The sequence below is a fragment of the Pipra filicauda genome, unplaced genomic scaffold, assembly GCF_003945595.2.
Source record: "Pipra filicauda isolate LSUMZ 115617 unplaced genomic scaffold, ASM394559v2 scaffold3_size10097308_pilon, whole genome shotgun sequence".
NCBI lineage: Eukaryota > Metazoa > Chordata > Aves > Passeriformes > Pipridae > Pipra > Pipra filicauda.
The window spans coordinates 4,682,626-4,698,330 of NW_024104532.1; the positions used below are offsets into that span (position 1 = coordinate 4,682,626).

General features: G+C 44.9%; 1 protein-coding gene across 3 annotated transcripts in view; it reads left to right on the forward strand.

The window, feature by feature from the left end:
• Positions 1-15,705, forward strand: part of HTR4 (5-hydroxytryptamine receptor 4) — a 90,254-nt gene that overhangs the window by 35,197 nt on the left and 39,352 nt on the right. For all 3 annotated transcript variants that reach the window (XM_027718803.2, XM_039385266.1, XM_039385265.1), the window contains exons 3-4: positions 5,890-6,015; positions 7,008-7,208. In XM_027718803.2, the coding sequence (XP_027574604.1) occupies positions 5,890-6,015; positions 7,008-7,208 (327 nt within the window). The remainder of the gene's footprint in view (positions 1-5,889; positions 6,016-7,007; positions 7,209-15,705) is intronic.

The window sequence follows — 15,705 nt, forward strand, 5'->3', positions numbered from 1 at the left end:
CAGCTGGAGGAGACTGAGGAGAGACCTCACTGGGGTCTGCGGCTTCCTCACGAGGGGCAGTGGAGGGGCAGCTCCGATCTCTGCTCTGTGTGACCAGTGACAGGACCTCAGGGAATGGCTGGAGCTGTTCCAGGGGAGGGTTAGGTTGGATATCTGGAAAAGGCTCTTCTGCAAGAGGGTGGTTGGGCACTGAACAGGCTCCCCAGGGCAGTGGGCACGGCCCCAAGGCTGACAGAGCTCAAGGACAACGCTCTCAGGCACATGGTGGGATTGTTGGGGTGTCCTGTGCAGGACTAAGAGTTGGATTGAATGATCCTTGTGGGTCCCTTCCAGCTCAGGATATCCCCTGATTCAGTCTCAGAGCCTGACGTACATGCAGAGATGGAGCCATCGCTCTGGTCCCCATGTCTCTGAGGTCCCACAGTTTTTGGCAGCTCCAGCACACACCTGCTCCCAAATGGGAGAGCTTCAAGCATGTACTGATTGACTGCACAGCCCCCACACAGCAATTTTTAAAACATTTAAATAGCCTGTCTTCTTTGCTTCATCTTGACAATTGGTTTTAATCAGTATTATCAGCTGCTTAAAACACTTAATTCTCTCAAGCACTATAACATTCAGCCTCCAGCAGATACTTGGAGTGGAGGTGCAGAATTGGGGATGTTATCAGGAGTTTTGTTTCAAACCAGCATAAAAGGAGAAGAAAACTCATCCTTTCCGCCCCCACCCCCCCAACTTATTTGGTTTAAAAAAAAAAAAGGCACTCAAATAAACTAATCATATGACTGAGTTATTTTGATATGTGGAATGCTGTTTATTTCTGGCTTGTCAATACTTTAATTAATTTCAATCTGTTTCTAAAACAGAAGTGAAGTGCATAATTGACTTGAATCCTTTAGGAGTTGTCCTGCCATCTGCACGGTCTGAAGCGAAGCAGCACAGGCAGTGCAGCATTTAAAGGCATTAGAGGAAATTATATGCTTCTGGATTAATGCTGACTTCTGATTAATATTTTTAGGTGGCAGTAGAAAAGAATATGGTAACAGCTGGAAAGCCATAGATCAAATAATATCTTCCCTATTGTCATGTTTCTATAGTGAGACACACATTGTCAGGTTTACTCATAAAATAGCTTATCTTGATTTTTAGGTGTTTAAGACTCAGCCTCCGATTTTATGCCTAGGAACAATCAGTGGAATAGAAAAGAGGAGAGGCAAATGACAGCTTATTTGTAGTTAAAGACCTCCATGAAATATCACGTCAGCTTGAGTTACTGAGGGAAATGCCATGGCTTGGTTGAAAACAAAGCAAAGCAACTCTTCCATGTATTGCCTGTACACTGAGGGCACTGTTAAATCAAGAAGAAAGCTCTTTCCTAGGCTACCCCTGCTCTCAGCTTTTAATCTTCTTCAGTGAGAACTGTGCACATCCCGTGTTAGAAAGTGCTCTCTGCAGTCCCTGGTTCCCTCCAGGAGATGCCCCAGGTTACCTGTGCAGGCAGAGTCATTGCCCTCCGGTTTGGAAAAGGACCATCCAGCCACCTTTTCATCAGCTGTGCTCCTCTGCCCCCAAAAGCAGAGCATTATTTATCCAACCCTGACTCTCTTTCCCATCTCTCACTCCTGCAGGAGTATCTGTGCAGTGCCCGAGGTGCTCCCAGCAGTGAGCTGGTTATCAGTGCTTTTTCCTGCTGCAGTGGTGGGGAGGTCAGGGTGTGATGTGTGATGGAAACCAGAGCAATGTGCATGGTCTGACCAACATGACTTATCTATGCAGTTTAATTGCTTCACAAAATATGCGAAAGCACTTGAGTTCATTTAAGAAAGCTGGAGTGTTTACAGGAAAGTGGAAATTGAGCTTGAAAAAATAATTATCCCTTTTTTTCCCTTCACGTTAATGGCTATGCAGAAGAGCCTTTTAAATATGTCCATATGTGTGTTTTAAGCATTCATTCCACATCAGTATTTCACCTTTTTCCTTAAGTGATTTCTATATTCCTACTAACCAACAATCATTTTGCCTGAAGCTCATTTCCTCGTAATAGCAAACCCATCAATCTCTGCTTTATTAAACAGGGAAGCAAGCTTGGAAGCCAGAGCACTCAGATTTGATAAAAGATGTTATGCAAACCATTGATTTTAATTTACAGCAATATCCACTTCTTCCATTATTAACAACTTCGAATTACTAAGACTGAATAATTAACAAGTATTTCTACTTGATGATAGATTATCCAAAAGGCAGATGTACAGCAACACAGCCCAGATGAACATCCCTCCTGCACCCCCAGTGATGCATATGCCTATTTAATGTTCCCCAGGGGAGCAATGCAACATAGCATGAGAGAAATACTCTCTCTGCTTCCAAAACTATTATCAGAACAAACGTTCCACTGATAAGAGTGCCAGTGTGTTCCTGATCTGCTGGTCTCTGCTCAGAGCCCTGGGCTGTGGCCAGCCAAGGCAAGTGATGCCACTAGGATGCCACCACCCCCAGGGCAGGATCACCTTTGTGCACAGGATGGGAAATGTGGGCTTAAAACATGGCCCTGCCCTGGGCTGTGGCCAGCCAAGGCAAGTGATGCCACTAGGATGCCACCACCCCCAGGGCAGGATCACCTTTGTGCACAGGATGGGAAATGTGGGCTTAAAACATGGCCCTGTTCCTGGCTGAAGTCAAAGAACACATCAGTCTCCAAGCAGGGCAACATCTGGTGAGATTTGGCTCAGGGCTAGGCATTTCCAGAGATTGTTTTGGTGAGTAAAGACTCAAAATCTGTGCACCAAAGAAGACCCAAGGGGGGTAATTCTCTTCAGTGTCTGTTCATGTGCACAGCTCTTGGCAGCTGACGAGGCTGGAAGGGAGGGAGGTCTCTGTACAGGGCAATAGGCTTTTTCCCTGGAGAGGATGTTCCCTTCCAGGGCACTGCATGCTGGAGTGAGAAGCCCCATCCACACCTGATGGCCAGCTCCCCCCCAGCGTGGCTCAGGGATGAGGGAGCTGTCTCTCCCGTCTGTACACGCTGCAGATACAGATACAAGGTGCTCAAATAACACAGCGATAGGAATTGTTTAGGAACAGCAGAAGGACGGGCAAAGCTAGATAAGACAAAACATAAATCTAACTCAGCCTGGCTCTGTATAAACTAAACCCTCATCATCCTCTTTGCTGCTGTGCCAGCATGTGTGTGCTGCCACGCTCACCTGGGAGGAAGAGGAACATCTTTTGTGGGTACTGTTCATTGTGGTTTGACATTTTGTTTCACAAATGCAGCCAGGCAGCAGTGTCAGCCTATTGTGAAGGTTATTTGGGCAGGTACAATTACAGCTCTCAGTGAAGGTGCCTTTGATCCCACCATCCCCATTGTTCCTGTACCCAGCTAGAAGGGCTGTGGCTGAGACCTGACTTTGAAATTGTTTCTTTTCCATTTCCCTTCAGTTTTCACAATGTCTTTTTCAGCTGATGAACATCATTAATGAAGGCTCTGGCATTCAGCTGTGTCCAAAATACTGATGCTTGTCCAGTGTCTGGCCCTCCCCAGCTGTGCAGCAGCCCCTTGCAGAGGAGAGCACACAGTGGGCCCCGGGTGGTCTGTGTGTCCTGCTGTGCATGGTGCCCACCAGCTGCTCAACCTTTTCCAAAGGACTTTGCTGCAGTGCAGGTTCATGTGTCAGCAGCTCCCATCTTCCTCCCTCCCCAAACATCCAGTGAAGGTCTGAGGAAAATGAGGTCTTTCAGATCAGATGTATGTGGAGATGGATGAGAGAGAGAGTGATTTCTAGAGAGGGGAAGGAGTGACATCCTATTCCAGGAGCAGCTGTGTGGCCAGTGGCCAGTTCTGTTGGGTGACAAGCTTGTAGAGAGGTGGGATACATCCAACTGTCCACTCTACGTGACATTTATTAATCTCTTAATTTTAACACAGGAGATTATCTGGAATTAAAAGGTGCCTATGCTCTCACAGGTGAGAAAGCCTGACAGTTAAAGGTGCTTGGACAATGCTGTCAGGCACATGGTGGGATTCCTGGGGCTGTTCTGTGCAGGGACAGGAGCTGAACTTCCATGATCTCTGTGGGTCCTTTCCAACTCAGGATATTCTATGATTCTCTTTCTTATTATACCCATATAATTGCACATGGTTTGGATCCTGTACATATCTGCATAGTGCTGGGTTTTTCTGTGAAACTGGTGTGAATCTAGGGCCTCTCCTTTCCTCTTCTTTTTTTTCCTCTTCTTTTTTTTTCCTCATAAACATCCTCACCTACCTGGATGAACCTATACCCAGTAATGTACTGCCTTGTAAAACATCAAAAAATAAGGAATTCCTATGATATTATTCATATTCCACATGAAGAATCCAACATCAGCAGGCTGCAGTCTGCCCCACTGGGGCAACTGGCAGTGGGAGGAAAACTCATACTCTGAGTGGCTTTTAGGGACAAAAATGGGGATGAAGTGGGTGTTCTGCAATGCAGGCTCAGGGTAAAGTCATTCTCTAGAACCTTCTTAACATAGCACAGGCAGGACTTCAGCAGTCTCTAATCATTTTTAGCTTTGCCCAGATCAGGAGAATTCAGTGAGATAAAGTGTAAAAAGCCTGGAATGTTATTTAGTAAATAAAAAGTGACCCCAGAGGCAGTTAAAGTAAAACAGAATAACAGTTCAATTTTTCAATTACCTGAACAATCTCTCAGCATTAATCCTGGGTGTCGAATATCAGCTCCGTATGCTGAGAAGAAATTTCCCTGCTGAATTAGTGTCAAGTGCTGCTCTTAATGCCAGTTTATTTCCAGCCACCAGCCACACCTTGTAATGGGGAAAGACGAACAAACATTCCCATTCTCAAACACCTGGGACACTTTTTATTGCATGTATTATGCAGGCTCTGAAATTTCTTTGTTAGCAAACACAAGACAGGTGAATTAGGGTAGGGGGAAATTGGGCATGCACTGGTAAAACATTTTATTTCCTTTCTTTTCTGGAGAAGTTACCACGTGAAAAAGAGGAAAAAAAGATGCCGGGCTGCCTCTTCTTTTGTGGCAGAGTGAAGGAAGGAGAGAACAAGGGAAAATATTATGTAGAAGATTTTAAAATTTAAGATGTAAAATGCTCACTTGAGGAAAGTTTGAACCCAGTAGATCTTGTCCTAGCAACTCAGGAACTGTAGTGACAGAAGAAGGAGTGATGGGTTCAAACTGAAAGAGGGGAAATTCAGGTGAATAGAAGAAATTCTCCCCTGTGAGGGTGGTGAGGCCCTGGCACAGGTTGCCCTGGGAAGCTGTGGCTGCCCCATCCCTGGAAGTGTTCAAGGCCGGGTTGGATGTGGCTTGGAGCAACCTGGGATAGTGGAAGGTGTCCCTGCCTCTGGCAGGGGGTGGAATGAGATGGTCTTTAAGGTCCCTCCCAAGCCAAACTATTTTGTGATGCTATGATACTAAGACCTTGGGGACAAAAATGGAAAAACAGCAGAAAAGAAAACCAGAATACTTCTGCATGGAAAATAACATTATTTATTGGGGTGAAAAGAGAATGAAAACATTCTTGTCCAGAGGCTCTGAACTGGACTGCCAAAAATCAGGCACAGCTCACTCCAGATCTCATAAATGGGCTCCTCCACTGTGGTGGCTCATCCAGCTCTGGGAGCCGTGGGCACTGCAGGCATCCTCCACCTGTAGCCTTTGTGCTGATGGATGGAAATGGATAGAAATGGACATGATAGAAATGCTTTTTGTTCAGGATCTTGGTGGGAAGGTCTCGCTGTGACAGGCGCGGGAGGCTGCTCTCACCCTCACCAACACCGGTGCCTGTGGCTGGCACCGCCTGGGCCATCCCCTCCCAGCGCTGCTGCAGCTTCTTTTCTTTTCTCTTTTATCTCTGTGTGCTCCCCAGTTCGAGTGAGGGCTTCGGCATAGCGGAGAAGATCGTGCTGCTCACCTTCATCTCCGCCGTCATTCTGATGGCCATCCTGGGGAACCTGCTGGTGATGGTGGCCGTGTGCCGGGACAGGCAGCTCAGGTGAGCCCACCCAGCCGGCCACCACCTGCCCTCCCACAGGGAGGAACGGGGAAATCCCCCACTAAAATGCCCCGTGCCTGCAGCTGAGGGCATAAACTGCGACGACAAAGGGTGTCTGGCCGTTCGTTGCACCACGGCAGCGTCAGACTCACACTGGCCTCGCGCGTCCCCCCTCGCACCTGCACTGTGGTGGTGGGATCATTTTAGTATCCATCCTCATTTTTAACATTCTCAGTGTAGAAAATCAGATAAACCAGTGGAAACTGAGCTAAGCAGCAATTCCTTGGAGAAGCAGGTTGGCCTCTACCCCTTTTTTCCATCTCATAGTTCCCAACACGCCCATCAGAAAATCATGAAGATCAAGGTCCGGCTGCAGTTGTGCTGCACTGCCTCAGCTTGGCAAATGTTGACCATGATTTTGGGGGGGGGGGTGTCACAGACAAAATTCCTGTTTTCCCGTTTCGAGGTTGCTGCTAACCCTGGGAATTGTCAGACCAGCCTCAGGAGCAGAGTGAGGTATTTAACAGCCTCTGTTCGTGTTCTGCGTGGGATTTTTAATGGATTTAATTCTATTTTATTGTTGTGATTTAAAAAGTACTCTTCAAGTTAAAATTACAGCTTCAGTCTAGATTATTCTCAGAGCTTTCTGGAAGGATTTTATCAATTTACAAGTTAAAATAAAATCCCCCTCTTCTACCCCAAACTCCAGTGTAAGCTGTGGGGCTGAGCCACATGCAGAGACCTGTGAGCATCTATTTGCCTCTTCTGTGTGAGCAGAAATATGTGTTTATACAGCAAACACGGTGGATATTTAGCTGTAAAGACCAGCAACAACCTAGAGGCAACTGTATAAAGTGAGGGCATGTTAGGGGCGACCTTTTAGTGTGACGGAGCAAATTAGGCCCAAACTCTGTCTGAAATCTCAGTGCAGATCAAATCTTCAGCTGCTGCACTGAAGTTATCCCACTCTAATTTTGTGATCCCTCTTACAGGAAAATCAAGACCAATTATTTCATTGTTTCCCTTGCCTTTGCGGACCTGCTGGTGTCAGTGCTGGTGATGCCCTTCGGAGCCATTGAGTTGGTTCAGGACAACTGGATCTATGGAGAGATGTTCTGCCTGGTCCGGACGTCCCTCGATGTCCTGCTCACCACAGCATCAATCCTGCACCTGTGCTGTATCTCGCTGGACAGGTATGAACAGGAGAGCACAGGGAATAGTTGTAGTGCTTTAGTTCTCTGCAGTGCCTTTGGTTATCTGGAGTAGCCAAAGGGCAAAGATGAACCTATTGGGCACCACAGAGCAACAAATCTCTCCCAGTGGCTGATTTTGGAGAGAGCTGTCTGAATCCTGTGAGTGCAGAAAAACTTGGAAAGGAATGAGATATATGCTGAGATCAAGCTAGGGGCTTGGTTCCTCTTTTGCTGTTGTCTGCAGTTTTCCAGGTTAAAGGGCAGAACTTCCCATACAGAATAGCAAGAATTTTTCACAAGATAAATAGTTAGTAGAAAACATTCTGACCAGCTATTCTAACAATATTTACAGCTTTTGTTTGAGTTCTGTGTGGGGATTTCAATACTGTTGAAAATACTGTTACTGAGTATCACTAATATGGCTGAAATAACCGTAATCATTCTCATCATTGTGACAACTGATATTTAAAGAGCATCTTTCATCCAGAGAGTCTGTGTGGAGCCAGACTTCAAAAGATAGTTGATTAACCTCCCGTTGATGGGCAGCACAGCTCTGTGGTGGGAGAGGGGGCACCAGCACGGGCAGTTTTGTATCCAGAGGAAAGCTGACGTCAAACAGCTACGGCTTCTTCCCTTATCTGGACGTTTAGATGGCTGGAACACAAATAGGAAGCTTGTTATCTCAAAAATGTTGACAAATTGCCACTTTGAGCCAATTACCAGGAAAGCAGATGTTGGGCACTGTGCTCTGGATGTGACCTTGCTCTGTGAAATGTTGGACTTTGATTCTCCAGGCTCTTAATTAGCTACAGGGGGTTGGGTAGAGAAGGGGGCATGAAGGGAAAATGTTATTTCACCCCCGATCTCCAACACCTGCAGGGGATGAGGAACATCCCATGTGGGGTGCACAGAAAGGAGGCTGTCCCGTTTCTCCTGATCTCTTGCAGACCCCCACCACGTCATGAGCTCCTGCTCCTGCTGCCTGTACCCACTGATCCACCATCCTGAGACAGCCTTGTCTGGGGTGGCAAAGGGGTTGGGACAGCCTTGCCAATCAGAATGTGTGGCTCAGAGTTAATGCATTAGGGATACAGACCCCAGACTTGGGTTTTAAAGGTTGCCGGTAGAAACTTCAATTTCTTCCACAATTTTTAGTTGTTTTGGGGTTGTTTTTTTCCTCAGTAAGAACCCAAAAAGTGCTAAGAGGACAGAATAGATGAGGAGGTAGAAGTGGATGGCCCTGAGAAGAGCAGAACAAGGTAGATGAATGACTAGGTTTCTGTGAAGGGAAGGATGACTCAGCCCATTACTGATCTGTTCTCCAACCCCAGTGCTTCTCTGGTCCTGGCAGGTGGAGGAGCATTGGCAGCTCTGCTTCCTTCACAGGGTTTGATTCAATTTTTTCTGGCTGTTTCCCTCGTGTTCATTCAGACTTTATGGCAGTGTGCTGCTTCTAGTTGGTATTTTTTCCATGATTCATCTATTTCCTGCCTTCTGTTTTGTTTCAGGGCATGCAACTGTGAGTTTTGAGGGGTTTTTTAAGAAAACTGGGTGGTTAATCTAATCCTCAGGACTCAGTTTGGAAGTCATTCCCTTTAACATTTTCACAAAGTTAAAAATACTTTTCACAAGTTGAAAATACTTTTATCTGATAATATCTTGTATCTGTTTCCACTGCTGCTTCCGGAAAAGAAAGAAACAAGCCAGCATTCCAGCTTTAATTCTCAAAGGCATTTGAGAAAATCTGGAGAAATCACCACAGGATAAAGTGATTTTACTGCTCAGGGAGCCAAGTACTGCAGAGACTTAGAGCCACTTTCAGTCTCAGCTGAAAAAGGGTTTTTCCAAGGTAGCAGGGGTATCTCAGGGCTCACTGAATCCAGAGTTTCCAGCCACTGTGTTATGCTCTTTCATCATCTCTTTGATATTCTAATATAATAGAAAGATTTATCCTTGAATTATTTATTTATTGCATGTTTTATGCATACACGTCCATTCTTTGTGCCTGTGCAATAAAAATAATTGCACTGCATATAAGCAGACCAAGAAGCTCTGATAGTCTCCAATACAGTTAACCCGTCAGAAAAGGCAATTTTCTTCTCCAATATTTGCAGTACAATTTGCAATACAGTTACTTCTCGAAGTCTTGGGTGGGAGGGGGAAGCAACAGAGAAACAAACAGAGAAACAAAAATGTCTGTGTTGGGCTCTCTGCTTCATCTACCCCCCTGGCTGTATCCCAGCCTGGGAAGCTTCCCCCAAAGGCTGCGTCTCTGCTGGGCACTGTTTGCCTGGTGTGTTCCAAACATTTGCACACGACAAACCAGCCCTGACTGTGTGTGTTTGTACATCCAACGCTCGTCTTACCGGAATTCAAACATCCCCCATAATCACTGCTAAATAAGGGCTAAAGCAAAGCAGATGTATCCAAAGAGTGTTGGAGCACCAGAGTGACAGATGCTTGTTGCGCCGTTTACAAACATTAATTAACATTAATGTACTGTTCAGACATCAAATTAGCACAATCCCTCGAGAGAGATGATGTTTTAGAGACTCCCAAGCCCCGATGCTCTGCAGTGGCAGTCCCTGTGCAGAAGGAACCCTCTCCCTGTGCCAGGGGGAAAGGAGCGTGGTCAGAGGAGCACGTCCAGGGGCATGGGGTGGTCACTCCCTTTGCCTGCTGTGCCTGCCCCTCCTGCTCCCAGGGCTCCAGCACATCACTCCATGCTCATCTCTTCTGCACCGTGTCACAGACAAGGCACAAGGGATTGATTTCATAGAATCACAGAATATGTTGAGTTGGAAGGGACCCACAAGGATCATCGAGTCCAACTCTTAGCCCTGCATAGGACCATTCCCAAGAGCTTTTTGCTTCCCAAAGGATGCCCGGGCCATGGTGGGGCTTAAGGTTGGGAGCACAATGTCTTTTTCCAGGACAGGGAGAAGCAGCTGTGCCAGCAGAACATCTGCTGGCTGTCCAGGGGGACGGGGAGGTTGTTAGTGGGGAGACTTATTAGACTTTAAATAGCTGTCAGTAAGTAACGATTAGGCAGTCGGCAATCTGATTATCTGACACAAATTCCAGCTAAAGTTCTGAGACTATAAATCCCCGTGCCTGTTTGGGTAAAAAGGCATCCGATCTTGTGCAGCTCCCAGATGCTCAGGTGGAGGAACAGAGAGGCAGCACGGGAAGGGGCTGAGCCCGGGCACATGGGGACTGTCCACGAGGCTGTGAGAGGTGACACATAACTGCAGAGTTATCCCTGTTGGCCAGAAAACTGACCCAGGGTTTGCAGAATTCAGGTCCGAGAGCATTAAGAAAAATACCAGAGCAGATGGCCATGGCACAGTCTGAGGGATGCACTGTCCTTTATTAATCTTTACAAACCCTCTAGAAATCTGGTAATTTATTTTGCCACTGTTGCTGCCAATAACCCTCCACACACACCAGCCACACAGGGACCACGGAGGAGTCCTCTGTCTCCATTTGGCAACATACGTTTGTTTGTATTCCTGGCTAAATTTATCCAGTTCCAATTAACTGTTCTCTTTAGCATTTTTCTCAGTGTAATTATCTCAACACCAGCAGGCCGTTGTTTTTCTAATAAGAATTTAATTTTGTTAGATATAATCATTTTAGGACATTTTCTTTTTCTGGACCGGTGGTGCATAACTTTGTTTTATTTGGCGCAGTGAGAGCCCAAAGCTTATTTGCTCTGTGGGAAAAAGGAAAATAGAAAGAGCTGTTCTTTCCAAAAAAATGTTAAAATGTGGTTGTACAGAGGCCAGAACCTGGTTTCACTGAAATATCAGCAACACCAGTAGTGCTGTTTTAATTTCACACAGGCACAAATAAATTGAGATCGTGGCTCCTTAGGTTCATCACTTGGTCAGGGTTCAGCTGGAGAGTTTGTCCCAGTCTGGATGCCCGTGTGGGCATGGCAGTTGTACCATAACTTTGGGAGAGAGCCAATAGCACCCACAGTTTTCCCATTCTTTTGTCTTCTTTTTCCTAGGTTATTTAAGGAGGGTAAACTAATATTCAGTATGAGTGTTCAGTAGATGTTCTCATTTTGGTCCCAGTGATGATATAGCATATGGTATGTATATAATTTTATATATACACATGACACCAAATGGTTTTAAATGTGGGCCACCCCCAGAGCCAGTCTGTTTAGTAAAAGTGGGGGCGTATTTGTCTGTCTGTGATATCTGAAGAGCTTCTTGCAGGGTAGTGTCTACATGCCCGTAGCTCAAACAAAATTGCACTGCAAACCAGGGAGACACTTAAATTTTTCTCCCAGGGCAAGGAATTATCTAATGCAGCTCAGTAATTATATTTCTGTAATGCCCAGAAGGCAAAGAAAGAGCGGTGTTGTGGTTGGAGCATCACTGATCCTGAGGCAGAATACGAACACTCCAAGACTGCTCTCTGGAGAGGTGCCCAGGGCAGCTTTCCACTGACATGGGATTGAGGAGGCGCTTGGATAAATAAATAACCATCCTTGCTATGGACCACAGCTGAATTATGCTGCTGTCAGTCAGATCCAGGTCACCAGTGTGTTGGACTGCAGTGCTGTTTCTAATTGTGGCCTGGAGGGAGCCTACAAAAAAGATGGAGAGAGACTGTTTACAAGGGCCTGGAGTGACAGGACAAGGGGGAATGGCTTCAAACTGGCAGAGAGGAGGTTTGGTTTAGATATTAGGGAAAAAATACTTCCCCTCAGGGTGATGAGGCACAAGTTGCCCAGAGAAGCTGGGCAACTTCCATCCCTGGAAGTGTTCAAGGCCAGGTTGGAAGGTGCTTCCAGGAGCAACCTAGTCTAAGGGAAGGTGTCCCTGCCCATGGCAGGATGGTCTTTAATGTCCCTTCCAAGGTTTCTGCCCTACGATTCTGTGATATCTGCAGTGGCCATGACAGCCATAAGTAAGGCCATCGGAGCCACGGATTTCTTCTTTTAAGGTATCTGTGAAATGTTAGCACTTGATTCATTCCTGCGGCAAATGTCTGATAGAGGAAAGGAAAAGTATTATAATAACCTTTGCTTTATGGTGCTTCTTGGAAGATCCACAGCTCCAGGAAGGGAATCTTGTATTTCCCCTTCAGCAAAGAATGCTATTGCAGAGGCAAAGGAGAGGATGTGTTTCACATCATCCACTCTACTGTAGGCAACAGGGAAGTTAACATTTTCAAGGAACTGCAGAAACATGGATCCTGACTGATAATAGTAAGAATTAATATTTAATTGAACCTGGGCATTGTATTAATCATGTGTATGTATTGTATTTTATATTCATCCATCACACTGTCGTACCAACACATAATAGATTTCTTTATGAGCCTGGGAAAACAGCTGTAGCTTGAAAGGAAGCAAAAATATAGAGTATGTCTTTATTTCAGCCTTTGACTGAAACTATTGATAATCCTAAAGTCATAATTATTTTTCTCCCAGTGAATAAATAGCTGCTTAAATGCTCAAGCCATCACATACATCAAATCACCAGCTACTGCAAAAACTGGTGTGACTTCAGAGACTTCTATTGGCATACAAAGATGTCTAATATCCGACTCCCCGGGCTGTTGGAGGGAAATCCTGCTGGGCTCTGGAGAAGTGGACATTGTCCTTCTCTGCTTTCCTCCCCATCAGCAAAATTGTCACCCACACTCCGATCACGGCACCTCGTTACCCCTAACAGTGACACTTGCTGAACACAGGGAAGCTCTGATAGCAGCACTAGCAGAAATGAAATGAAATAAAATCTTTTGACATGTAAGTGGAGGAAAATTGCTGCTGAATCACTGGGAGGGAAGAAATATGAGAGCTTAAGATGTCATTTTTACAGGCATAATTTTTACTCTAATGGCCTTTAATAGCATGAACAATTCAGTGTAAGGCTGTCAGCTGCAGAAGAGAGAGAGGTACAGAAATGTGATAACTCAAACTGCCTGGAAGAATTGTTTTCCTGCTGTAGTTAATTAGCAATATATTGTGGTTTTCCTTTTCTGTTTGCTTATCCAACTTGCGAGAGGGTAACTGGTGTCTTGGTTGTTCTTATCCTTTTATTGGATTTCTTCTTTTACCCTTTCTGCAAATAAAGGGAGTACCTTGTGACTTGCAATAACTTGCCTTTGATGTCCAGCGCTGGGCAGCACTTTCCAGTAGGTGACTTTCAGATAATAAACAATTAAATATGCCAGATGTAATTCCCTTGTGCTGAGAGAGGAGCAGCTGCACGTAATGCCAAGGGAAGCACCATCTGTCCGAATAAACATTGCTGAAAATACCTGTTTGAATTCAAAGGTCAGTTTATTTCCTGGGAAAAGGAAATCAGGAGTGCAGGGGAAAATCCAAATGCAATAAGCTGCAGTGACAGAGGGCAAGGTCACACAAACACGTTGTGGCTTTTATAGGGAGGGTCCTTATCCCAGGAACAAAGGAAAGGTTTATTCTATCCTCTGAAATCATTTACATATTGTAATCTGACCGTAATGGTCCTCACTGTCTGATAGACTCAGAAAAATGTAGGTTGGAAAGGACCTCTGGAGGTCTCTGATCCAGCCCCTCTCCTCAATGCAGGGCCAAACTCAAATGTATCTTCCTTCAGTGAGGTCACTCAGGGCTGTGCCCAGTTTAATTTGGAAATCTTCGATCTCATGAGCCAGTGAAGTCAAGCTCCAAAACTAAATCCTGTAAATTATCCAGCCTCTCCATGTCCCCCATGGGAGGGATGTCAGGGATGAGCCTCACTGGCTGCCGTAGCCAAGTTCCACAAGAGGAACATTTTACCCACTGTTCTGAAAGAACAGTTCCTGTCAAACACACCATTTCTTTGGAAGTGAAACTTTTCAGAGGAACAGGCTGATTTTCATGCACACACGAAACCAGAAGAGAATGTAGGAATTATCAAATTGCAATAGTTGAATGCTTGTTTCAACATTTTTCCCCTGTGACACTTTGAATCTTGTTTCAAAGTGACTTTTAAAAAATGTTTTCTTTTGACACTTTGATATTATTTCAACCCTTTGTGTGGAATATATCACCTGATTTTATCAAAATAAAGCAAGTCAGCTGACTCCACATGACTTTAAAAAAAAAAAGTCTCAGAAAAAAATGGAAATTCTTGTATTTTTGTGCCTGTTTAGGACAAAACTCTTGGTTCCCACTCAAATCTTGATTAAATAAATTGCAGATCTCAAAGGACACCTCTCTAATAAACACACATAAACTGTGTGTATGTGTGCATTTACATATGTCTTATTTTAATGTGCTGCTAGCACTTAGAAAATCTCACAGGCATTTCCTGAGGTTCATAGTCCAGCTTTAGTGTGCGGTTAATTTAATTTCTCTTAATTCATGATTCTACTGACCTCATAAAATCAACTGTTATGGCCATTGAGCAGTGAGCCTCCCTCTATATACACATTATACCTTATGTTGAGGCTTGACTCAAAAAAAATCTCTGACAGATCATTCATTCCCTTTAGAAACAGTTATTGAAACTGTGGTTGCTTCCTCAATGCAGGGCTCGTTTCCTATGAGGCACCATATTGCATCATTTTTATGCTTCCCAAATGTGGAAAGTATATTTTCCAGCAGGTGACTTTCAGATAATAAACAATTACATCTGCCAGATATAGCTCCCTTGTGTTGAGATGATGATCATCTCTGGGATGACCATTATTCGTCTGCTAAGAAGATGTGTTCCTCTGGCATAGAGCTGAGTGACACGTTCAGTTATTTAGAAAGTCTGAGAATTTGTGGGCTCATCTTGTGTCTCTGGGCCCAAGTCCTGTGGCAGGTCTGGGGACATCAAAAATCTAAATATCAAAAAAATTTCATTGGGAACCTGAGAGAGATTGTCTGGTCAGGACCACCAAAAGTCTGCAACAGGATGGTATTTGCTGATCTGCTCTGCTTATAAATATATAAGATTTTCAGAGCTCAGAGATTTCCAGCTTTAGGTTAGCTGCACCTTTCTGATGCAGAAATCCACCTGCAGGTGGGTGGCACAGGGACCAAACAAACAGAAGAGTTGGTTTCTTACCTCTTTCAGAAAACATTTTTAGTTCATAGCTAGTTGTTATTTTAGGAGCGGGGACCTGTTGTACTTTGAATATGAATGGATCTGGAGGAGGAAGGAGAGTGCAAGGCACATCCCCCTGATGATGCAAAGACTAGAAGCCCCATGCAGATATTTCCCTGTCCTTGTGGCAGAAGGTTAAAGCCCAGCCAGACAAGAGGTAGATTTCTGGGAGGCAGAAAGAGAGCTTGGTTATGGAAAAACACATTTCATTTTACTGACATTTTCACAGCTTTGAAAGACTTTGCAGTAACAGCTTTTAAAGCCTTGTCAAAATAAATGTCCATTGCAGTTAGGAAAACCCCAACATTGGCTCAGTTAAGGCTGAATGGAAGGAAGGGAAATTCCTCCATTGCAGTACAGAGAGTGAGGACTCAGTGACTCAGTGTAGGGAGTGAGGGGGGCTGAGTATGGAC